This window comes from Narcine bancroftii, chromosome 1 (assembly GCF_036971445.1).
Source record: "Narcine bancroftii isolate sNarBan1 chromosome 1, sNarBan1.hap1, whole genome shotgun sequence".
Lineage (NCBI taxonomy): Eukaryota > Metazoa > Chordata > Chondrichthyes > Torpediniformes > Narcinidae > Narcine > Narcine bancroftii.
Genome location: NC_091469.1, coordinates 2,894,637 through 2,920,920, shown reverse-complemented (window position 1 = coordinate 2,920,920; position 26,284 = coordinate 2,894,637). Strand labels below are relative to the sequence as shown.

The following is a 26,284-nucleotide window of genomic DNA, read 5'->3' as shown; positions in this document are numbered from 1 at the left end:
TCATTTGCATTGGTAGCATACCACCCTTGACAACTGCACACTCTATTTCCACACCACTCCCCCAACCACATTTTTAATCGAGTGGATTCTCCCCTCAATTTCCAAGAATTCTAAAACCAACAAATGAATATGCATGCCCTTTATCATTTCAAGATTCCCCATCACATAAAATAAATGGGTTGACCCCAGTATGTTGATGCTCAAGTCAATGCAGTGTAAATATACATAAAGATTTTAATAGAATAAAGATAAATGTTCCAATAGCAGGGAAATTGATAATGAAATGGTTATTGCAGAGATTTGGGAAGACTAGAAAACTAATTGGATAGCTTGTTGAAAGAACTAACAAGGCAAGTTCAGTATGTTCCTGTGCTAAAGGAATAGTATTGTGATTTTATTCTTCAATTCAAACTTCAAAGCCTTCTTCAGCATCTTAGTTCAGAAGAGGACAGGTTAGACAGGAGTATCAAGGAATGCCATCGCAGAAATCTGGGGCCACTTCACATTCCATTCATTCTTGCACTAAAGCTTTCTTGTGCTGTCTTTCTGCTTAATGATACACCTACAATTAAATTTATATTAATTGATTCAATGCATAGATGTATTGTGGGATATTTAATTATTCCTATTAACTGTTTATTTGGATGATGGTTTTGCATCACAGTTCAGTGTAACTTTGTATTTTCTTGATTTTATCTTGGTTGTACATTAGTATATGAATCCACTTTGCTAATTGTATCATTGATTTTGGTGTCTTGGGTTTATTCTCAGATTACCTTCAGTTTTACCAATTGAAGACATGATATGATAAACAATGTTATTCACTGATTCAGGGCAAGACCAAGGGAGGATTTGATTTAGGTCAGCCATTCTCATCTTTATTTTGGCTATGGCACCTTAGGAGTCTTCTCAAAGTTCATTGGCCCCCCTTCCATGTGAAGCAATCAAGTTGAGTTGGTTTCTTCTGTACTTCTCTGCTACCAACTACATGACAAACACTTTATGATTTCAGTCCATGTTCCCCCTCCCCCCTGAAATGTGCTTTGGCCCCTGTTGAGTATGGCTGATTTAGGTAGATTTTAATGATCCTCTGGTGCTATTCGAAAAGGAGTTCTCTCACTTTGCAGATGCAATAGGTTTGCAGTGAATATACCAACTGACCTAACCTGCAAGAGCCCACAAGCATTAAAAATTTTATATGGAAGGGAAGGAATGTTGACCAGACCTCCAGTAAGAACTCCTGGCCCATTATCATTAACATGAACTGTCAGAACATACAAAATTCAGGCACAGCTTGGCCCTCCTGCAGTGCTATCTCAGGCCAGTTACAAAAGTACAAGTGCAGTGTCACTTGCTTCTCCAGACTAATTGTGTGTAACTTGTGGCCTAAAATTGAATTATTTTCACACATGGCTTTAATATTTTAAAATATAATTTATAAAATTGTCCCTTGTGTCCTGACCCTACACCAAGCACAATTCAAATCTCAGTACCAAGCTCAAATCCGAGAACCAAACCCAATATCAATCACAGATTGCAATTACTCAAAAAAATAAACAATAGAAATTCAGTCCCATCTCAAGCCATTAGTTCCATCCCAAACTCAGCACCAAACCTGACCTAACCCAAGTCCCACATTCAACATAAGTCTGATCCCAATCTCAAATCTTGGTGGCAACACCAACTCAAACCAATATGGCAATATTAAGTCAAAACAGAACTTGCTGAAAACACTTGACAGGTCAGATAGCATCTGTGGAAAGAGAAATAGTTAACATTTCAGTTAGATAAATCTATCTCACTTTCTACAGATGTTGACTGACTTGTGTATTTTCTGTTTTTATTTCAAATCTCGGGGCATCTGCAGTTCTTTATTTCCTGCCAATAGCAGAGCTGGAGCTGACCTCCATTTGATTCATTTAAATCTAAACAGCATAGCCATCGCAAACAGCAACAATTGACAAAAGAATAGCTCAAGTTAATTCACCATTGTATCTATTTTGTTAGGAAAAAAATAACATTCTAGTTTTTAAATGCTGTGTTCAGTTTCCCTCTTAGCTCAGTTTTGCACATAACCTTCCATTGAGTTGTGGATAATCCTGTAATGAAAACCCATGGAAAGAAGGCGATTGATGTTGTGTATCTTGCAATACGAAGTTAGACTATAATGGTTAGGGATGAGAGCAGAAATAAAAATGAAAGATTTTCTGGAATACCATTTTACAGAGGTATAAAATACATTAACGTTGACATGCCTTGGATTAAACGTAGATGTTGGAGATCATGATGAGGTCGTTAGTTGACTCTTTGTGTCAGCATTTGATGAGGAGGGTTCGGAGTGATTCTGAGGCTGGGGTCTGGAAATGCACCAGGTTAGATTCTGATGAACGGGGGATGGTGTAGTACCCGTGGTTACTTGCAGTTCGTAATGTCTGGGATTGGTTGGTATGATGTTGTTCCAATGAGGATGTTGGGAATGGCAGCTTCGGGTCGGTGGTGTCTTGGTATTGAAGATGCTGCTCTGGGTCAGATTTCTCCCATTTGGAATTGGGTTGGGGGTCTGGAGTTCGAAGTTGCCTAAGTACTACTGGCAATTTTCATTGTCGGGCTTCCACAGGTCACACTCTGCCTCTTTTGCTCCAGGGAAAACAGTCCCAGCATGTTTCATAGCTCCCTAAAAATGAAAGCCGCCGGGCCACATCTTGGTGAATCCTTTCTGTGCCCCTTCTCTTGTTCAAGCCTCTTATGCGTGACCAGATCTGGAGGCAGTTCTGGTCATGACCCCCCCCCCTCCTCCTCCTCCTCCCCCCCCCTCCTCCTCCCCCCCTCCTCCTCCCCCCCTCCTCCTCCTCCTCCCCCCCTCCCCCCTCCTCCCCCCCCTCCCCCCTCCTCCTCCTCCTCCTCCTCCCCCCCTCCTCCTCCTCCTCCTCCTCCTCCCCCCTCCTCCTCCTCCCCTCCTCCCCCCCTCCTCCCCCCCTCCTCCTCCCCTCCTCCTCCTCCCTCCTCCTCCTCCTCCCCCCTCCCCCTCCTCCCCCCCTCCCCCCTCCTCCTCCTCCCCCCCTCCCCCCTCCTCCTCCCCCCCCTCCTCCCCCTCCTCCCCCCCTCCCCCCTCCTCCTCCTCCTCCCCCCTCCCCCCTCCTCCCCCCCTCCTCCTCCTCCCCCCCTCCTCCTCCTCCCCCCCTCCTCCTCCTCCTCCTCCTCCCCCCCTCCTCCTCCTCCCCCCCCTCCTCCTCCTCCCCCCCCTCCTCCTCCTCCCCCCCCTCCTCCTCCTCCCCCCCTCCTCCTCCTCCTCCCCCCTCCTCCCCCCCCTCCCCCCTCCTCCTCCTCCCCCCTCCTCCCCCCCTCCCCCCTCCTCCTCCTCCCCCCCTCCCCCCTCCTCCTCCTCCTCCTCCACCGAGTGCAGTTGAGTCGGGTTCGGAAGTGGCCCTGGAGGGAGTCTCCGACACCAGCTGCAGTTTGTCTCCTTTCCCAGAGCGGGCGTGCAGTCAGTCCCAGGACAGTCACTCCCTCCTCAGAGCCGCAGCTCCTCCTCGCAGGGGGGTGGGTGGGGGGGGGGGGGGGAGCTGGAACCGCCGCTCGCTTCGCAAGATGCCTTCGGGACAGCAGGCACAGGGTAAGAACCTTCAACTTGGGTCGGGGGAGGAAGCAGTTGGCGGACTGCGAGGGCTCCTGCTCTGAATTCTGTTTCTTCCATTCACACGTCAAGGTGGCAAGATGTTCGGGATCCTGAGAGCGCAGCAGGAGGAGCGGCTGGCGAGTGTGAACAAGGTGAGAGAGAGCGGCTGCGTTCCGCCACGACCCCCCGCCCGCCTCCTTCCCAACACCACATTTCCACTTGGCGTTTACTCTGTCTTCGCTTTGTTTTCGACTTTATTAAAAATTGTGACCTGCCTTTCTGTCCAGGTTCGTTCCTACTTTTAAACTCTCGGCGCCTTTCCCTCTCTGCCCTCGCCGTGTGCGCATAGCCGAGTTCCCGCTCAGTGGAAACCAGATCCGCGTCCGATCTTGGTCTTTCCCAAGTGAGATGACTCCTGAAGTCTGGTCTGCACTTTACCTGCATGGTGGTTTCGTGGGCAGATCAATGAACAAGCCCGCTTTCACTAACCCTAAAAAAAAGTCATTCCTCATATTTGCGAGTACAATGAACGATTCCACTCACCATACAATTCGGATCACTCCACTGAATGCGCTCTCCGCTTGCACGTGTCCTATAGGCGAGTGGGCTCAGACTCCCAGGTGGGAGGATCTCCAACTGTGGCCTTTGTGGCGGGCACCAAGGTCCGGCGGTCGCCAGGGCCTTGGACCGCGCCAGCGGGCAAAACTCGTCCAGGGACAACTGGAGAATGAAGGTTGGGACAGACTAGAAATCGTTGACTCCGTCGAGCACTGGCAATGGAACAGAGGCTGCAGATGCTCGAATCTGGAGCAGAGGCTGCAGATGCTCGAATCTGGAGCAGAGGCTGCAGATGCTCGAATCTGGAGCAGAGGCTGCAGATGCTCGAATCTGGAGCAGAGGCTGCAGATGCTCGAATCTGGAGCAGAGGCTGCAGATGCTCGAATCTGGAGCAGAGGCTGCAGATGCTCGAATCTGGAGCAGAGGCTGCAGATGCTCGAATCTGGAGCAGAGGCTGCAGATGCTCGAATCTGGAGCAGAGGCTGCAGATGCTCGAATCTGGAGCAGAGGCTGCAGATGCTCGAATCTGGAGCAGAGGCTGCAGATGCTCGAATCTGGAGCAGAGGCTGCAGATGCTCGAATCTGGAGCAGAGGCTGCAGATGCTCGAATCTGGAGCAGAGGCTGCAGATGCTCGAATCTGGAGCAGAGGCTGCAGATGCTCGAATCTGGAGCAGAGGCTGCAGATGCTCGAATCTGGAGCAGAGGCTGCAGATGCTCGAATCTGGAGCAGAGGCTGCAGATGCTCGAATCTGGAGCAGAGGCTGCAGATGCTCGAATCTGGAGCAGAGGCTGCAGATGCTCGAATCTGGAGCAGAGGCTGCAGATGCTCGAATCTGGAGCAGAGGCTGCAGATGCTCGAATCTGGAGCAGAGGCTGCAGATGCTCGAATCTGGAGCAGAGGCTGCAGATGCTCGAATCTGGAGCAGAGGCTGCAGATGCTCGAATCTGGAGCAGATTTTATTTTGGTTGAGAGCGTGGTTCTATTCATGCATGGATTAGGGCATCTCCTTCCTGTTGGCCGAAAAGAATGCTCTCTGACTTTCACTGCATGAATTTACAAATCACTGCTTTCACAGCGGTGCACCTTGTTCCATCAGCTGTGCGGAGCACTGACCCAGGCAGGAATAGCTGGTGCAGACTTACAACAACTAGTGAGGGGGGGTGACGGGGGAGAGTGACAAAAGATCTCTCTCCCCTGCGAAGACTTTGTTTCATTAAGTTATTTCCTTTCTCCAGATCCCAGAATTGCCTGCTGTCCCATTGCCAACCCTTGATGGTCACGTTGTACATTGGAGGCAGAAAATCATTAGAAAAAATTAAGACTTGCGATTTTATAGAATCTTTCTTGACCTCTGAATATTCCAAAGTGCACATTCCATCGAGCTATACAGCCAATAATTTCTGAAATATAAACAACATGTAGGATCTCTTCTTACCAGGCCAGAGGACCCCAAAACACAGCACCAATAGATATTCAGCAAAACAAAGGGTTACTTAAAACAAAAGTTGCTTCTAATTATCTTTAAACACTTTAACTTAACTAACCTAACTTGACCCCCTTCTAATTCAAAGTGCAAGTGTATGTATAATGTTTCAGAGAGAGATTTGTTGTTCCAGGACATCCATCAGCCACTTTAGTGTCTTGCTGATGAAACGTGCCCCTTCAGGGTTCTCCAGATGATAACCTCTTTCTTTCAGGTCACCACAGAGTTCCTTTTTGTTTCACTTCTACCAAGTGAAACATTAGACAGTCAGTCCTCTCCTCTTGGATGAACCACAAGGGCTTTGACCAGGCTGTCAAGCTTTCTCGTTTGTCCTTTTCCAGTCCCAGCCACTTCTGCTGGCTTTAACACTGTACAAGTGAGGTCTGTGTCTCTCTCTTTCTCACTGAGAGAAAAAAAGCCTTTTTGATTCTCTCTGCTTGCAAAACCACATAACCATCTTAGAACAACAAGTTCTCTTCCAGACAATCTGTGGCTCCAGCAAGATCTTTCATCTGTTGCCTTTTGTAAACAACAATCCATTAGTGAAGTCTCTTGACCACTCTTCAAAGCTCTTGCAAAAGCTGTGGAGCTGATATGGGGCAAAGCTCCAGTATTTTAAATAAGATCTGTTTTAAAGTGTTTGTATGTAACCTACTCTAACGAACCTTTCCCAATTTATCTCCCAAATATACTCTGTCACACTCTGCAGTAGCAAAGTAATAATGTGTGGATAATGTTTTAATGACTATAGTGGTGGAATAAACATTAGCCAGGAGTCTTCAAATCATGCTGTAGAACCTTTAAGGAGGAGTAATTAAATGATAACATTTCCAGTTTACCAAATTTAAATTATATAAATCAAAGGGCAGGGGAAACGTGTTGGAGTATAGTCAATGAAAACCTACTTGAATAATAGAACATGCTTGAGAACTATACCCTTTTGCAAATATACTTTGGTAATAATAAGCAACTCCATTGATGCCAGCTTTCCATATAGCAAATACATTTTAAAGACTTCAAGGATCAAGCCAGATTACTCGGTGCTTTAACACAATATTAGCTGATATATGTCTCAGTGTAACCCAACTGTGCAGCAGCTGATAATGTGAGAAATACGGCAGGAGATCTAATAGGTTGCTCAAATTACGGACTCAGTCAATTAGTCATGAGTTGCTTTTTTTGAATGTGTAAGTTGACTTGTTCTAGAATTTAGTCAGTCAACAGCCTGCTTGGAAAATGAATTCCAAAGAACCGATGTTATGCATAATTTCAGCTGTGCCTGTCAGTAGCTCTTTTAATTGTAGCTGTTAAGCTTTTTATCGCCTTGGTCAGGAAGTTGTGGGATCACAGAACACAATTTTGTGCTGACACTGTAGCAAACACTGAGGGAACAAAGATACCACACATTGGATGAGCTGATATGCTGAGCTTCTGCTCTCCCACGTAGAGGTAGTTTATTTATGTAGTGCATTTAACACAAGGCACGTTGATCCAACGCACTGAACATACAATTAGGAATAAATTGGTTACTATCTAAATGATGATAGGCAGCCAAAATGCATTGGCACGGCCATCTTTTTACAGACTATCCCACTTAGAACATTAAATATTTAAACCCTAACCCGTTCCTCCCGATCGCAGCAATGGACAGCTTCCCAATTTCAAATGAACAACAGTGCTACAAACACCAGACTCCAAAGAACAACCAGTGAACACAAATAAGCCTGGTCGCAATTCTGTTCGGATGTTACAAAAAGTCCAACTGCAGCCATCTTAGGGCTGGTTTACTGTCTGTCAGCTTCAAAGAGGAAATTACTAACCAAGTCACAGTTTCTCGAGGCGGCAGAGCCTCAAAGACCCCCGACCTCGGACGATCCAAATGCCATTAGGTGAACATTGACCATGACCAACGCATCCTTTTGGATTTCTTGGAGCTAACACTGCTCGGGTCGTATCGGGACACCACCTCCGTATCTGCCACGTTACACCATTTCCATGGCCATCAAAGCGGGCACCGCTTGAAGGCCAAGGTCACATTGCCCCGCTATCCTGCAACTCAATCTCTTCAGTAGGCCTCATTCCACAACCATCGAGCTGCAAACCTTGTGGCTTCGTCTTGGAGACCGGCTCGTTGTTTGGAGACCCAGGTTTCAGTTCCAGACTCACTGCATTTCACGGAAAACTCTTATCGAATCCAGGTTTGTGCACGGCACGTCTGTTTGTTAGTTCTGCAGTCCTGGGATCCAGAACAGCTGCTGCTGTGACTGCAGTTGTGCCGCCATCTTAAGGATGTGAATGCAAAAGATCTTTTTGACAAAGAGCAGGCCAATTCTCCTTGGTGTCCAGGTCAATATTTAGAGCAGCTCTATCTGGCATTCAGGCTAGTGTTTATAGCGCAATCAAAATGTCTACAAGCAGGCATCTGGGTACAGTGGCATGGGAGCTTCTGCAAGCTGTGCTTCCTACATTAGAACAGAGACTACTGGACAAGCGGTTAGAAAAGGGAACCAGTGAAGCCAGAGAAATGAGTTAGAATCTCACCATGCTTACTTAGAAAGTTAAGCAAGAAATTACATAACTCTGAAATATTAATAAGTAGCCTCTCTCTGTGTTGGTTACAATGAAATGATTGTTAAAAACTCTTCTGGTTCACTAATTTTCCATCTTTACCTGATCTGGCTCATATGCTTCACTGGATGCTGCTTCAACAATAAATGCTGGAGGTTGTGAAAAGAGTGATGTAAATGCTGTTCATTGTTCTTCCTAGCGTGTGATTCCCCAATTAATTATTTCTGGACTCATCACTCGTGCTGGCCGAGAATACCGCCGTTCCAGCTGCGTTAAGTCTGTGTTTGTTTGGCACAGGCAGTTTGCAATGCAAATGTTGGGATAAGGCCAGAAATCAGAAATTGTATCAGAATCCTGAAATTTCCCTGGTGCCAGGCTGTAAGGCGCTCGTTAAAAATCTTCTTTGTTCAAAATGTTTCCCAAAGTCACATTGAGTCCATAACAATGAGACGCTGGAGGGATTCTGCAGTCATTTGGCAACATGGGTAGAAGTGGTCAGTCAATGTTTCAGGTTGGGATCCTTTAATGAGACTCTAATCTTGATTGAAGCACCTGACCTGATACATTGGCTGACCTATCACAATGCTTGCACAATTAAGATAGCTTTAGAACTTGTAAGAGAGGCCATTCAGGTTGTTATGTTTGGGCTGGCTCATTGCAAGAACAGTTCTTGGACCTGTAGCCTTGCTTCTTATGTGTAACCTTGTGATCTCGTCGTCGTCAGATATCTCCTCCAAGAACTTTTTAAATAATTAATAGAATCAATTTCTATCACCTTTTCATGTGGAGGCTTCTAAATCCTGACAAACTTTCTGACTGAGGAATGTTCTCATCTTCTGAGCCTTCCTTAAATCTGAAGGTGCATAAATAACTCTCTGCTGAAGATGGAAGGGAATTGCAGAGGGTTGTGAACATGGCTCAGGCCATTACAAATACCCCCTCCCTCCATCTTTAACTCATGCTGCCAAATATTATAAGATTCATCCCTACCTTGGCCACACTCCCTTCATCCCACTCATGTCAGGAAGATTTACAAGTATGAGATCATGTACACAAACAGTTCTTTTCTGAACATCAGGTTCCTGAATAAACCCCCAAAACGCTGAAAGTATGTTACCTTTGTCCTGAAACAGCTGATCTCTCTCTATATCCCCTTTCACACTTGCATCCCAGTAAATCAGCCATTCAGTGTCCCGGGATAGGAATGGGGGCTTGGCTTTTCACACTAGACCGCTCCTAACCAGGACACTGAACGCTTTCACACTTGCAAAGGTTTATCCCCAGTGTTTGATCTGTTCTACCTTTAATTGGAAGTGTCTGTAATGTTGCTGCCCGTTTCCTGATCTCAACGACGGTGTCTGCAGATGTCGGGGATTGTACTAGGGGTCGAGGCCGGCAATCCCCGACGTGAGATGATGTCACTTGATTTTGCTTTCACACTTGCCACTTTAAAGGCCGATTGGCATTCGATTCCTGGGATCATTTGCAAATGTGAAAGAGGCTTGTAACCCTGCATGTTTGTACTGTCTTGCTTGTACTATATATGAGATGTCTACTGGTCTGCTCATAAAACAATCTATCTTGTTACACGTGATGATAAACTTGAACAAGCCTGAGGATCCCTACAACAGAGAAAAATAAACATCTAACCTTCCATAAAATGGGTATGGCTAAATTACCAGAGACCAATACCATAATTTTTTTTAAATGACCTGCTCAGGTAGTTATTTCAAGTCATTAATATTGTAAAATCATTTACTATGCAAATAGAGTCAATGATCAACCAAAGTATAAATGCTTGGTTTACAGCTTGTTTGCCAATTGCCCTCGAGTTTTGATCTGCACCTCAGAGCCATTGAGTGTAAAGGACTAGCTCTTTCATACAGCCCAGATGTTGTCAGGGAATTTTGCACATCTTGTCAAAGTTGTATTTCTAGCTCATATTTTTTTTTAAATAAATTCACATCAAATTCATCCCTTGTGTAAGAAAGTGAACGGATTTACAGGCTGATTAATGCTCTAACAGGGTGATGTTTTTCTCCCCACACATTTTCTTCCCTTGCATCTCAGGCTGATTAATTGCCACCAAAACTCTTGCAGGATAGACTTAAGCCATTTCAACCCCAGGGGGTCCACGCTGCCTTTATGCTCCATGTGAGCTCATTCACTGGTTTCTTTATTTCACTCTATTGTCATGACTCCTCCATTCTTTCTCACTTGTGTTTATCTCATTTCCATCTGAATGTATCTTTTCAAATTGCCTCAATTTCTCCTTCAAATGGCGATTCTACAATTTCAATGCTCTCTGGGGGATAAAGAATCTTGATTCCCAATTGAATTTATTGATGACCATCTTCTACTTGTTAACCTCATTTTATTCTCATCTACAAATGGAAGACTCTTCTTCATCTGACCCATTAGGCCCTTTCATGTGTTGAAGACCTCTTTTCTCTCACCTATGACCCTCCCAAACTTCTTCAGTTTTTTAAAATGACTACAATCTCTCAGTTTGAAGTCAAAAAATCAGACAAGACAAGATGTGAAAATGTTTTTTTTTTTCTGTGGCTGTAACCATTCTTGTACCAGCTGGCAGATCAGCCCTCTACAGGCAAAAGGGTTTTGAGGGCTCCTGCAACACCTATGATTAAAAGGGTCTCCAAATGGACTTCTGTCTCCTACTGGTCATCAACCTTGAGTTGAAAAGTGGAGCTCATCAAGACTGTTTGAAACAGGGTTTAAATCCTCTACCATCCAGCTTTAAGCAGGGAAAACTGCCACTGGGTGAAGGACTCTCTATGCTGTCATGCCAAAAAATACTGAATAGAAACTTAAACTGGTGAAAAGAAACTATTAACAGTTATCACTGGTACATGGCCAAGTTAGCCAGTAATTACAACCCATTTTCCAGTGTCAATGGTTTCAGTGTCATTGCCATTTCAGAACAATGGTTTGAGGAGGTAAATTTGTTCTAATTAAGGACAATTTTGGGATGTGTTTCGGCAGAAAGGTATTGGATCAGTAATAGTTGGAGCAATTTGGGATGAAACAAAATCTGCATTTCACGCGTTTCCCCCCCCCCCTCCGATTTAAAAAAAAACCCAGCCACACACTCCCTCATCACTGTGGCAGATTGACAGAATGCAGGAGGTAAACATAAAGTTGGCCTGTGTCCAGGCAGTGGATGAAGAACCACACCAGTCTGTGCTACCACTCTTGTACACTCCTTCATTTGAATGGCAGCACCATGCTGAAAGGAAATTGCTTACATTGGCATTCCCGTGGAACTCGTGAGTTGGCCCGAGTGTCCTGCTTTGTGAATGTTAGGACTAGATCTGCGTCAAAATTCCAAATTGAGGCAGGTGCTTGGCACTGAGCAGAATAGAGGTGAATGACAAGTGGCTTTGTACAGTGAGCTATGAATCTGGGGAATTCCTACTGCAGAATAAAGCTAGTCATTGATGTCTTAAGCCAGATCAATTATAAATGCAGAGGGAATTCCATGGTTATGGAGGTGGGGAGGAGGGGGGGAAAGGTTACAAAATATCCTCATTGGATGATTGTTGTATAATACATTGACATTTTCCTGAATAATTTCAAAGCTTGGGTAATTTGGCTTTTCCATTCTTCCACTGCCTACGGTTATTGGAATTACAGATATTTCTGGTTGGAGAACAGTAATCTTTGTGTTACATGGACTCTGTTGCGCATCCATAATCTTGAAATTCAGCTTATTTTGCCCAGATCTGAACGTACATCAAGTCATGTTCAGCCATTTCTCTTGAGTTTGTTGAACTATGTGGGTCTTTGTCTGGAAATATCTTGATTTTTCCAAACCTATATTTTTTTAACCTTACCCCTGCCTTTTCTTGTAATTATCTCTAAGCTGGAGGCATTTGGACACTATCCTACTTCAATTCTTGCTTCTTATTCATTGCTCCATGTTCGCTGGGCATTGTTTCAGTTGCTTGGATGCTAAGCCAATGGATGCTGGAAATATTGTGAGCCGTTTTGGGCCCCATATCTAAGGATGTATATGCTGGCATTCGGGAGTGTCCAGAGGAGGTTTATGAGAATGATTCTGGCAACAGAGGGTTAACGTATAAGGAGTGCATGATGGTTCTGGGTCTGCACTCATGAGAGCTTGGAAGGATGAGGGGAGATCTCATTGAAGTATATCCATATTGAAAAGGCTAGATAGAGAGAGCATGGAGAAGATATTCCAGTATTGGCAGTGTCTAGGACCAGAGGGCTCAGCCTCTGAATAAAAAGATGTCCATTTTGAACAAAGAACATCCCTTTGAAAAGAGGTGAGGACATTTGTCCTCAGCCAGAGGGTGATAATTTTATGGAGATCATTGGAAGTCAAGCCATTGGATAGATTTAAAGCACAGGTGGATAGGTTATTGATTAATCATGGCATTGAAAGCTATGGGGAGAAGACAGGAGAATGGGTCTGAAAGGAAAAAGGCAACAGTTATGATTTGAATGGCAGAGCAAAATCAGTGGGTTTAATGGCCTAATTTTGCTCTTGTCTGATGGTCTAAACCCTGGAATATCTTCCTAAAACCCCTACTTACTCTCTATTTCTTAAGATGTCCTTAAAAACCCCTTCATCTTTCTTAACATCTTTTTGCTTGTGTTAGATTCTGTTTGATAATGCTCCTGTAAAGTACATTTGGATATGTAACTATAAAAGGATAGTGTTGTTCAGTTCAGTTATTATCAAGTTAAGCTCTGTTATAGAATCCTGCAAAAGTGGGCAACCTTTTAGTAACATTCTCCAATTAATCGAACTAATATAATTGAATTAATCGTGTCGAGTTAGGGAAAATATTAAAAGTGAAGGTTAAATTAGATCCAAGAATTTTTTTTGTTGGGTAATATATATGATGAAGACATTAAGTTGGAAGTAGATAAATATTAAAAAAATTTTGAGTCTAGCAACGGCAGTATTGAGAAAGGGTTTAACTAAAATGTGGAAATTAGGAAGTAATGTAAACATAGAAGAATGGTTTAATGAAATAAAGTATTGTCTCCCATTAGAAAAAAAATTACTCATAATATTTAAGAGAAGGTTGGATGTGTACATGGAGGTGAGGGGGTTGGAGGGTTATTGGCGGAGAGCGGGAGGTTTGAACTAGTGGAGTTGTTCTAGTGAACCGGTGTAGACTCGAAAGGCCGACATGGCCTGTTTCTGCTCCGTAAATGGTTATATGGAGGAGATTCTCACTTGACTATTACTGATCTATGATCTTAGACTCAGTAACTGACACAGAATCAGCCAAATGACTGGATTCTGTGCTGAAATGTCCTGGGATTCTGTTTCAATTCTAAAGGTGGAACTGAGTAGAAGATGGGTTTGAAAATGTATTTGTTAACAAGTTGTCATCTTCATGAGAGACTATTTTGGAAACTTCACTTGAAGAGAGAAGTGGCTCCATTTAAACTATACATATACTGTAGATTAGATAATTCACATCATGTACACAGTTCTGTGAGAGAGGTGTATATGTGAATGTTTATTTGTCTGATTGAGTGTGTTGACCTTTGTATTAGAGCCTTATGTGCATGGTAAGTCTCTTTGAGTGTGTTCCTGTAGGCGAGTTGTCTGTCTGCATGCATGTGTGGATGTGTATCTCACACAGATGGACATGCGGTGGAGAGGAGGAATGTGCATTGAAGTAACTGATGTAGTGCCTACAAGTATTCCATAATTCAAGTTTCAGGTTTCTTTTACATTAATGTACACAAAAAATGTTTTTCTTTGTTTATGAAGGCACACAAAGAAGCACCACTTGTCCATTGTCAAGTCAAGCAAATGAGAGACACTTCTGAAACATTGAGTGTCCATGGAGCTCGTGTCCCCATTAGGGTTAGGATTAGCACGGCCTCCTTTTTACTCCAGTTGTGAACTTGAGTTCGAGGCATGCGAGTCTAGTTTCCTTGACCCCTAAAGCAATTGGGACGATGTCATCGCCTGAGATCCTGCTTACCATCAGCACCTTCTGGACCCTATACTTGGTCCCCAGAAGCCAATTGAGTCCTTTGGCGGCCGAGCCCTGTGTTGAACGTTCTTACATTTCCAACATCGACCACTCTTCTGGAAAAGCTACTCGACTGGCTGTGCATTGGTTTATGACATCTTAAGATGGATATGCAACTCGCAAGTTCTTTCCTAATTCTTTGTCAGAACTGAGTGTTTCTGTGGGAGAACACTCCAATGCAGGGATGGTCAAACTGTTTTAGTTGTGTGCCACAGACAGAAAAATATAAGGAGTCACAGGCCAAACAATATTAAATCCAGTAGTTTTGAACCTGCTACCCAGCAAGAAAAATGGTGCTTTTAGACCAGAAAACACTTGTGTCATCGAAAATTCATTTTCTGTCAAAATAACTACACACTATTGAACCGTTTAACTGTTGACATTACAGTAATTTATTGATGTACTCACATATTACTGAGGTAATTTCTGTATCTACTGCTCTTAAATTTTATTTAAATGAATACAATAAAACTCTTCTACAAAAAGCAGTGCTAAATAAAAAGCCAGATCCAAAATATGAACAGTAGAAAAGATCAAGAAAGGGACAAGGCAGTCCGCATCATTCCTCCACAACTTCCAGAGAATGCAGTTCAGGGCCCAGAGTCCCCCTTAATGATTATGCAATGTGTACCGTAAATATTCAAGTATAATGCGAAAACATTTTCCCCCCTTTTTCCCCTCAAAAATAGGGGGGGTTGCATTGTACTCGAGAGTAAAATTTTAAAAAAAATTTTCTGCAGGCGAGCAGGTGCGGTAGACAACAGCGTGACTCTGGCCACCGAGCAGGCAGCAGCGTGACTTGGGTGGGTGGCAGCGCGACTCAGGCGAGCGAGCGGCCACGTGACCCGGGTGACTGGGTGGGCAAGCGGCAGCACGACTCGGGCAGGCGAGAGGCAGCACGACTCGGGCAGGCGAGAGGCAGCACGACTCGGGCAGGCGAGAGGCAGCACGACTCGGGCAGGCGAGAGGCAGCACGACTCGGGCAGGCGAGAGGCAGCACGACTCGGGCAGGCGAGAGGCAGCACGACTCGGGCAGGCGAGAGGCAGCACGACTCGGGCAGGCGAGAGGCAGCACGACTCGGGCAGGCGAGAGGCAGCACGACTCGGGCAGGCGAGAGGCAGCACGACTCGGGCAGGCGAGAGGCAGCACGACTCGGGCAGGCGAGAGGCAGCACGACTCGGGCAGGCGAGAGGCAGCACGACTCGGGCAGGCGAGAGGCAGCACGACTCGGGCAGGCGAGAGGCAGCACGACTCGGGCAGGCGAGAGGCAGCACGACTCGGGCAGGCGAGAGGCAGCACGACTCGGGCAGGCGAGAGGCAGCACGACTCGGGCAGGCGAGAGGCAGCACAACTCGGGCAGGCGAGAGGCAGCACGACTCGGGCAGGCGAGAGGCAGCACGACTCGGGCAGGCGAGAGGCAGCACGACTCGGGCAGGCGAGAGGCAGCACGACTCGGGCAGGCGAGAGGCAGCACGACTCGGGCAGGCGAGAGGCAGCACGACTCGGGCAGCCGATGGGGGGGTTGTGAGAGACGACATCGCGAATCGGGCGGGTGAGGAGTGGGGGGGGGGGGTTGTGAGAGATGCCAGTGCAACTCAGACGAGCAGCCGGAGAGACGGCAGCGCGACTCAGGTGAGTGATGGGGGGGAGTCATATTATACACGGGAGTAAAATTTTTCCCCTCAAAAATGGGAGGGTTGCATTTATACATGGGTCATATTATACATGAATATTTACGTTAAATCTGTAGATAGGCTATTAAAGTTAATGGATTCCTTGCAAATCAAACAAACACACTTCCCCTTGACTTCTGTGAAAAAGTATCCATTTTCCCACTGGGTCTGAAATTTTTGCCACTCCCTTGCTATTTTACATCCTTTTGGTTCCACCATGTTTAATCAAATGAGGCAAATGTTTTCATCAATGAGTAACATTTCAACAGTTGGTCCAGCAGATGTTCAAAATGGCAGCGACATCTAGTATTGGAACTAAGAAGTGCAATGAACGTAGAGTGTAATTTATTGTTAGAAACTTTGTTCTAATGGGCCATAATCCATTTTATTTTTAAAATTCACCCTGGGGCCACTTAAAAATGGGCCACGGGCCTCAGTTGGTCCAGGAGCCGTAGTTTGGACACTCCTTATCCAGTGGAATCCTCATTTCCCACTTACAGCCACAGATGAATGATACTCACTTTCACTGAAGTATTTGATGTATGAACAATATCAATTTTGATCAAGGAAAGGATCAGGAGAGGGAAACAAGTCGCAGGGAGAATCCGGCAGGTTGAGTCAACTGATCAAATAGCAAGTAATAAATCAGTCAGGGACTCAAGAGAACCACCTTTACCCAGACAGCTGTAAGAATTTGGGATGACATCAAATTGTTGAGACAAATGATTTTGATGGATTAAGGAGAAACTTAAAAGCCACAGGCAGCATGTGCATAGAAATTTAAAGCCACCTTTTAGAGGTGCACATATCCTGAAAATTGGGACCATACCCATGCTTGTGTACTTAAAGCCCAATTTTAACTGTATAATTTAAGATGATAAAGGGCCTCGGGGGATGTTCTCTGTTGTGCCCTCCTCCACCCCTTCAAGCTTGCCCAAAGATGTAGGAGAGGGAGAGAAACAGGGTTGTGCTGAAAGTGGAATGCAAGGTGGGAGCGATGTGTGATGGAGCAGAAATGAGGAGGTCAGATGTTATATCATTATATCTCTATTGCGAGTTCATGAAATTCAATATCACATAAATCCCACTGTGTGAGTTTAAGTGAATTACTTGGTATGTTAAATTTCACTGCTTTGAGCTTCAGAAGTAAATGGGGATATTTTACAGTAGATGTGAGGGAGGGGTGTTGATTCTGGAGGAATGCTGTTGATTTCAGGAGAAAAATGTGCTTTATTTGTAAAGAGCTTGCATTGTAAAAAAAAAAGAGCATTTCTTACCTTGTAGTTCTACAAAACCAATTTATGAAAACCGCTAATGCTGAAATGTTTGCAGCAACATCAAGACAGCAGTTGGTCAGGTGAAGGATATTGTAAGGGCGTATGGCCAGCTCAAAGTAGAACATAAACTCCTCCCTTAGTCGTCTCTATATTTTACAGATTGTTTCCCTGGAAATAAGTGGCTCACGGGTCCTGATCTTTTTCAGTGTCACTTTTTGCTCATACCGTGATGAAGGGTTTAAGCTCCAGAGTTGATCTTTGCTATATAAATTACACTCTTTGATCTGCTGAGTTTCCCCAGCATGTGTTTTTACTTTAATTACGGTGTCTGCAGACTTTGATGTTTTAGTCTTGTTTCACTGTGTACTATTTTGATTGATCCCCACTGCATGCTATCTCCTGGCATGTGTATCTCAATTGGGATCATGTTCTGTATTGGAATTTCTATCTGAGAATAAATCTAAATTCCACACTTCACAATTCAGACCCATCCAGGATCATGTGTAAATTTAAATCCATTGTTTCAAAACACCTTGAGATCTTTTTGACCTCTCCGCAATAACGTAGACTCACTCAACCTCAAAGCTAGTGTGGTCCATGGTTCTACTGCAATCCAGGCTACAACAAATGATTATCTTCCCTTCTGATGTTAAATATTGCAGATTTCAACTGCTCTCTGATTTCATTCGCCTGATTTTTCACTCCTGAGTTCTAGCCTTTGCCATTTTTCAACATCCTTGCTGATTTTCCCCTCTCTGATCGAGCGATCTATCGTCATCAGAGAACTCAGCCTTGTTTCTCTGCAACTTCATCTTAATGAATGATGAGCTTGATAAATTGTGCTATTGTTCTGTCATGCATTAAATGTCCATTAGATATGCATTAAATGGTAGGCTATTGAGATGTGCAGAGCAACAAAGGGAGTTAGGAGTTATGGTAAATAGTACCCTCAAGGCTGATACTCAGGTAAATGGTGTGGTGAAGAAGGCATTTGAAATGTTTGCCTTCATAAATCGGAGTATTGAATTCAAGAGTAAGGGGGTTATGATGAAATTGTACAAGGCATTGGTGAGGCCAAATTTGGAGTACTGTGTACAGTTTTGGTCACCAAATTATAGGAAAGATAAAAACAAAATAGAGAGCGTGCAGAGAAGGTTCATGAGAATGTTGACAGGATTTCATGGTTTGAGTTACAGGGAAAGCTTGTGCAGACTAGGGCTTTTTTCTCTGGAGCGTAGAAGATTGAGGGGGGACTTGATAGAGGTGTTTAAGATTTTAAAAGGGACAGACAGAGTAAATGTGGATAGGCTTTTTCAATTAAGAGTGGGGGAGATTCAAACTAGAAGGCATGGTTTAAGATTGAAGGGGAAAAATTATAAGGGGAACATGAGGGGAAATTTCTTTACGCAAAGGGTGGTGGGGATGTGGAATGAGCTTCCGCCAGATGTGGTTGAGGCGGGATCATTGGTTACATTTAAGGATAGACTGGATAGTTACATGGAGAGGAGAGGACTGGAGGGGTATGGACCGGGTGCTGGTCAGTGGGACTAGGAGGGTGGGGATTTGTTATGGCATGGACTAGTAGGGCTGAACTGGCCTGTTCTGTGCTGTAACTGGTTATATGGTTATATCTCCACCCCCACCCATTTCTTAGTCCAGAAGTCTTAACCCCAGACGGAGTATCCTTTCTTCTGCCACCAGAATTCTTCTCCAGTTTTCAATCAACAGAGTTGATGCATGGATCCTGGTTACCTGCCACATTTAAACATCTTTAAATTTAAATTTAGACATATAGAATGGTAACAGGCCCTTCCGGCCCATGAGCCCATGCTGCCCAATTACATCCAATTGACCTACAAACACAGGTACGTTTTGAACAGTGGGAGGAAACTGGTGCACCTGGAGGAAACCAATGCAAACATAGGGAGAACGTACAAACATCTTATGGACAGCACTGTGTTCGAACCCGGGTTGCTGGTACTATAACAGCATTGCACTAACTGCTATGTTAACTGCGTTGCCAATAATTAAATTTTCCATCACACTCTCAATTTGAACCCAGCTTCCTGTACCCACTTTCACTATAAAAATTTCCAATGAAAATTCAAGGAATTGCACCTCATCTACCATCTGAGCACGTTCCTGTATTCAGGACTCAATATCAAATTCTACAATTTCAACTAACTTGTTTACTCTGTTTGTATCAGGACAGGCCATTCATGTGAGGTCTCTCATCTATGATACTGGCTCAGTTTTTCTCTCTCCATTAGGTCAGCTTGAATGTGAGCATCCGCTAAATTCTTACATTCTGCACCTTTCACACTCCTTTGTCCATGTTCTCAATCTCGAGCTGCCCACATTTCATAAATGTTGTTTTGTGGCAGCATGCCATTAGGCAGGCAAACCGGCCCCGCATGTCACGCATGTGGTGGGGCAGCCGGCCAAAATGGCGCTGTCGGGGGTTTCTTCCTGACCTCGGAACCAGGCTTAGAAGCGGTTCTCAGCGCGGCGTGGTTCTCAGCCAGGTCCGGGCTGGGGGAATAAGAATAGCCAGGCAGACCTCAATAAATCATTTTTGCTCACTGAACTCAACCCATTTGGTTGTGGAGTTATTCAGTAAGTAGAGTAGCCGTCGCTACATTGATGACCCTGACAGGTTCAAACGCCTTTGAACCCGATATGAACAGCTCCTTGATCAATGCTATAGCCATCAAGCTTTCTGACTTCTGGGTGCAAGATCCTGAGACCTGGTTCAGCCATGCAGAGGATCAGTTTCACCTCTGCCAAATTTCATCAGATACGACCAAGTTTTATCATGTGGTTGCCGCCCTGGACCAGTCCACCGCCAAATGAATGCTGCACCTCGTCCAGCACCCTCCCACGGAAGACAAATACAGGACCATCAAGCGGTGATCACCGGCTCCCTCGGCCTCTCCAGGCGCCAGCGTGCCGCTCGGATGCTTCACCTCGACGCTTTGGGAGGCAGAACTCCAATCACATTGATGGATGAGATGCTCACGCTCATGGGCGATCACACCGCCTGCCCACTCTTCGAGCGCATCTTCCTCGACCATATGCCCGAAGACATCTGGCCATTACTGTCCCAGGAGCGCTTTGATGATCCCAGGAAGGTCACTCAAAAAGCACAGGAGCTATGGCTTGAACGATTCCCGGAGGGCTCAGCAGACCAACTGGTTATGAACCCCGGGCATGACACGCCAAGCTTTCCTCTAGCACTGTGATAGTCAGCAGGCTTTGTGAAGGGAAGGTCATGCCTCAAGAGCCTAATTGAGTTTTTTAAGGAGGTAAGAAAAGTAATTAATAAGGGTAGGGTGGTAGATGTGTATATTAGTTTTAGTAAGGCATTTGACAAGGACCCCGACGAGAGACTCATCCAGAAATTCATGAGGCACAAGATCTTTGGAACTTTGGATGGTAGATGTGGTGTATATTAGTTTTAGTAAGGCATTTGACAAGGACCCCAACGAGAGACTCATCCAGAACTTCATGAGGCACAAGATCTTTGGAACTTTGGATGGTAGATGTGGTGTATATTAGTTTTAGTAAGGCATTTGACAAGGACCCCAACGAGAGACTCGTCCAGAACTTCATGAGGCACAAGATCTTTGGAACTTTGGATGGTAGATGTGGTGTTTTCTAGTTTTAGTAAGGCATTTGACAAGGACCCCAACGAGAGACTAATCCAGAAATTCATGAGGCACAAGATCTTTGGAACTTTGGATGGTAGATGTGGTGTATATTAGTTTTAGTAAGGCATTTGACAAGGACCCCAACTAGAGACTCATCCAGAAATTCATGAGGCACAAGATCTTTGGAACTTTGGATGGTAGATGTGGTGTATATTAGTTTTAGTAAGGCATTTGACAAGGACCCCAATGAGAGACTCATCCAGAAATTCATGAGGCACAAGATCTTTGGAACTTTGGATGGTAGATGTGGTGTATATTAGTTTTAGTAAGGCATTTGACAAGAACCCCAACGAGAGACTCATCCAGAACTTTATGAGGCACAGGATCTTTGGAACTTTGGATGGTAGATGTGGTGTATATTAGTTTTAGTAAGGCATTTGACAAGGACCCCAACGAGAGACTCATCCAGAAATTCATGAGGCACAAGATCTTTGGAACTTTGGATGGTAGATGTGGTGTATATTAGTTTTAGTAAGGCATTTGACAAGGACCCCAACGAGAGACTCATCCAGAAATTCATGAGGCACAAGATCTTTGGAACTTTGGATGGTAGATGTGGTGTATTTTAGTTTTAGTCAGGCATTTGACAAGGACCCCAACGAGAGACTCATCCAGAAATTCATGAGGCACAAGATCTTTGGAACTTTGGCTGTGTTGAATAAAAAATTTGCTTGTAGGAAGAAAGCAGAGAGTAGTAATGGAAGGAAAGTATTCTTCCTGGAGGTCGGCGACTAGTGGAGCTCCTCAAAGATCTGTTCTGGGACCCCCTGCTCTTTGTGATTTTTATAACTTACCTGAATGAAGAGGGGGAAGAATGGGTCAGTAAGTTTGTGAATAACAAGAAGGTTGGAGGAGTTGTGGATGGAACTGTAGGTTGTCGAAGGTTACAAAAGGATGTAGACAGAATACAGAGTTGGGTGGAAAATTGGCATCTAGAGTTCAATCGGTTAAGTGCGAGGTGATGCATTTTGGAAGGTCAAACCAGAAGGTTGAGTGCAGAGTTAATGGTTGGTTGGTTACTTAAGAGTGTAGATGAACAAAGGGACCTTGGGATTCAAATTCATACATCCGTCAAGGTGGCTGCACAGACTGATAGGATGTTGGACTTCATTAATAGGGGATTGAGTTCAATGGTTGAAAGGTCATGTTGCAACTCTACAAATCTGTGGTAAGATCACACCTAGAGTATTGTGTTCAATTCTGGTCACCTCATTATAGGAAGGATGTGGAAGCTATGGAGAGGGTGCAGAGGAGATTTTCCAGGATGTTACCTGGGTTTGAAAACAAGTCTTATGAGGCAAGGTTAGCAGAGCTGGGACTTTTCTCTTTGGAATGTAGAAGAATGAGAGGAGACTTCAAAGAGGTCGACAAGATTATGAGAGGCATTGAAAGGGTGGACAGCCAGCACTTGTTTCCCAAGGTAGGAATAGCAAACACCAGAGGACATGTGTACAAAGTGAAGGGAGGGAGGTTTAGAGGAGTCATCGGGTAAGTTTTTTTTTACGCAGAGAGTTATGGGTGCCTGGAATGCCTTGCCATGGAAAGTGGTGGAGGCTGAAACATGGGGGCATTTAAGAGACTCTTAGACAGGCACATGGATGGGGGAAATGTGGAGGGTTACAGGGTAGGGTGGGTTTAGTACTTTTTATAAGGGTCAGCACAACATCGAGGGCAGAAGGGCCTATACTGTACTGTCATGTTCTATGTTCTAACCTACACCCCCGGTAAATGGTTGGAGGAAACCTGAGCTCCTGGGGAAAATCCACACAGATGCAGGGAGAACATACAGATAGCGTGGGATTCGAACCAAGGTCCTGATCGCTGGCGCAGTAAAGGTGTTGCGCTTACCATTGCGCTAACCATGCCACTTATAGTTTCCAGTCAACAAATATTATCAACAGACTATTTTACCATTGTCACAATATTTTGTGAGAGTGAGCTGGTTGTAAATTGGCTGCTGTGATTCCTTATATTACAGTATTGTCTCAACTTCAGAAGTACTTCTTCAACTACCTAAACTCCCTGGAACACCCTAGGGTCCTGAAATGGGAACTCTTGATTTTTTTGTTTTTGTTTCTCATCAGTTTCACAAAGGCCCAGTCATTGGAAGAGTTGTGAAGACAGGCTGCGAGTAGGGTGATCAATGACTTGTTTACAGTGAAGATCACCTGTTTACTGTTCTGTGGTTTTACATTTAGAAATGATCTCTTCCAGGAATTTCTGGAAGATCAAAAATATCAAGATGAAGAAAACTTAGCAGAAAATCTGGAATCTTTCAAAAGTAAGTGTCAGAATAGCCCTGTTTCTGGAACCTGATGCAACATTCTAGATTGTTCTCAAAGATCTGCATTAATCATGTTTAAGCTCATTGGTGATGGTATCACATTCAGCCCTTGTCATGTTAGGTGGTGCTTAGCAACTGCTTGGTTTGTCAGTACTGACTGTGATCCTTGTGTGTGTGCTGTCCGCAATTAAAAACAATGTGGCCCTCGTTGACACATCCTGCTTTTCTCTTTTTTAATTTACTTGGCGCAGTCTCCGAATCTGTCACAAAGGTGTTGGTTCTGCTGATTCCTGCTCCCTGCAATGGATCTATCTGAGGTGGAATGCTGGAGTCATGCAAACAGACCCAGGAAGGATGGATCTGGCTTTAGAACTTATCATTAAATAAATCCACAAGAAATTATCGCATTATCTTCCTGAAATCTGTAAACATAGAAGATAGGAGCAGGAGTAGGTCATTCGGCCCTTCGAGCCTGCTCCGCCATTCAACGAGATCATGGCTGATCTTAAAGTTCAGTACCCCGTCCCCGCCTTCTCTCCGTAACCTTTAATACCCTTTAATAAAGAAAGTAGGACAGTATGCCAGAAATAAATCAAAGATGCGTGGCAGGCAGAGGCCACTTGGTCCATTGTCCCAGTGCTGGTTTTTGAAACAAATGTCCATTTAGACCCAATTTCTTCCTCTTTTCCCAAACAGACATGGAATTTTTTTCCCTTTTGAGAGTTATCCATTTCTCTTGATTCATAACTCAGCATTTTGCCCACTACTCTCATGACCCTTGGGTGCTAACTATTTCGAATTTGAATGATCCTATCACGCGGGTACTTTGATTACATACCAATGAGATGAATTTGCTATTGTAATATGCCCTTTGTGTAGGTCAATGGTAGGAAAATGAGTGAACATGGGGGAGATGATTAGGGTGTAAGAAATGGGATTTGTGGACATCATTGCTTTCAAGATTCAATTTATTGTCATGTAATAAAACAATGTCATATTACTCAAAATTGCTTTTGTCTGCTGTAAGGCAGACGGATTTGCCATCAGCAGAAATTTCCTGAAGCGCCTCTTCCAGTCAGAAAGAGAAGCAAAAGAGAGATCCTCCAGAGTCATTGAGTGTCTATGGATTGGCCCCAGATCTCCCGTGGCCTTCACAGCCACACAGAATCCAGTACAAACTATTGACAACCTGAGCTCCAGAGCTGAACCTCCAACACAATCAGGAACCCTTCAGCACCCTCTTGCATCCCAGTTCCAATACTTGGTACTCCATCAGCCAGATTCGAGCCTGTCTCCAACAGTCTGCAGCCTGGTGCGAGTCCCTTGACTGTAGTCTCCAGCAGCCCACAGCCTGCTTGGGTTCTTCGCATCAAGTCACCAACAGCCCACCACCTGTGTGCTTCCTTCAGCTGCAGAACCCCTCACTGGTCTGCCTCCACAGTCACCATCCCGTGGGTCATAACTTCTGTTTCCCTTTCTCAGATGGGGGTTTGTCTCCCTGTTTTTCTGGTGTACTGTGCCAGTCGTCCGCTTGCCCGGAGTCTGTAACCCCTTATGGCTGCTGCCAATCATAGAAGCCATCATCATGGGTCCAGACTCCGCTGTCACAGGATTTTAAATAAAACTACTATCGGCTGCTTTAACAGGTCATTTAAAGCCCCTGTATGGAACCAATGGCAGTCGGACTGGGCGGTTGAAACCTTCGAGAATGCTGCATCTTTGCTCCCTGCTCTTTCTGGGTCTGCACCAGTGGCAGCACTGCCATTACAGTAGTTCCGGTAGCGCCACCATTTTTTTTTTGATGATTGGTGCAGATGTGATGGACCAAAAATTTTGTTTCTATGTGACGTGAATTAATAGCTCCATGACTCAAACTACTTCTATACAAACTGATAATGTTTAGTTAGTGTTGCCATGGAACAGTGAAAAAGAATGGACATCAAAAATTCCAGTTCAGCAGTAATGTGGAGTGCCCAAGAAAGTCGATCTTTCTCAGCATTTCTACCTATAATGTAACCTTAAAGTTACAGATTTGAAAATGGCTTTCAATCCCATTATTTTGCACAACATAACCACTCTATGGGAGCAGTGAAACAACCAGACAGTACACTTTCCACAGTTACGCAGTCAGTCTACTTTTCTCAGGCATCTTGCAGATAGTTACTGTCTGGTTGCATCACAGTTTGGTTTGGTAGTACAAATGCCCAGGAACACAGAAGGCAGGAAACGTAGCAGATTCTGACCTCTTATCTATTATAGACATCTGTGTGAAATGCTGCCCATCACTGTGGCCACATCCTCTTTGAGTAGAAGATATATCATGCCTGAAGACCAGCACCGATAGGTTCAAGGACAGTTTCATACCAATTTATACAAAAATGCTGGAAAAACTTAGCAAAAATAAAGGGACATAACCAATGCTTCTGGTCTGAGCCCTTCATCAAGGTATGAGCAAAAACCAGGCAGGTGCCTGAAACAAAATGGTGGGAGAAGGGGCACGGTCCACAGGCAAGAGGTAATCGATTGATATAGTGGGAAGACAAAAGAGAAAAAAACTAAAAAGTGATAGGGTGAGAGGATGATCCCCCGCAAATTATAGTGAAGCATTGCTTCTTTTAGAAGGACTTTTTGGGCCCCCGAATGGTGGTGAGGGAGGAGGTGTAGGTGGAAGAACAGCACTTTCTGTGGTTACATTTTCCTCTCAATAGTTATCAGATTCTTGAAGCTCCCTTTCGTACATTAATCATGACCTGTTCATGGTAATACAAGGCACTTTTTTCTGCTAGGATTATTATGAATATTTGTTATCGTTATGTATTTATTGTCCCTTTTAATTTAATTTGATTAGTTTACTATCATAACTTTACTTTTTAAGTACCTGTTCAGCTAGAGCAAGTAAGAAGTTTGGGCAAATGTACTTTGTACAATGTGTGTGACAAAAGCTCATTATTATTACCCTTCCACATCGTTACATTCAAAATAATTTTCAAAATGAAAGAAGCAGTCATTTCTTTTTCCTACTCTTTGACATAAGCAATAAATTTCTAAGTGACCTTGATGACTATTTA

The 26,284-nt window shown here is 44.4% G+C and overlaps 1 protein-coding gene across 1 annotated transcript in view; it reads left to right on the top strand.

Annotated features, from left to right (window-relative positions):
* The first annotated feature begins 3,517 nt into the window (after nt 1-3,517).
* LOC138754424 (allograft inflammatory factor 1-like) overlaps nt 3,518-26,284 on the top strand; it is a 30,305-nt gene continuing 7,538 nt past the window's right edge. Inside the window, exons 1-3 of the mRNA XM_069918683.1 lie at nt 3,518-3,613; nt 3,707-3,768; nt 23,147-23,213. Of these exons, the coding sequence (XP_069774784.1) occupies nt 3,589-3,613; nt 3,707-3,768; nt 23,147-23,213 (154 nt within the window). The 5' untranslated portion in view covers nt 3,518-3,588. The remainder of the gene's footprint in view (nt 3,614-3,706; nt 3,769-23,146; nt 23,214-26,284) is intronic.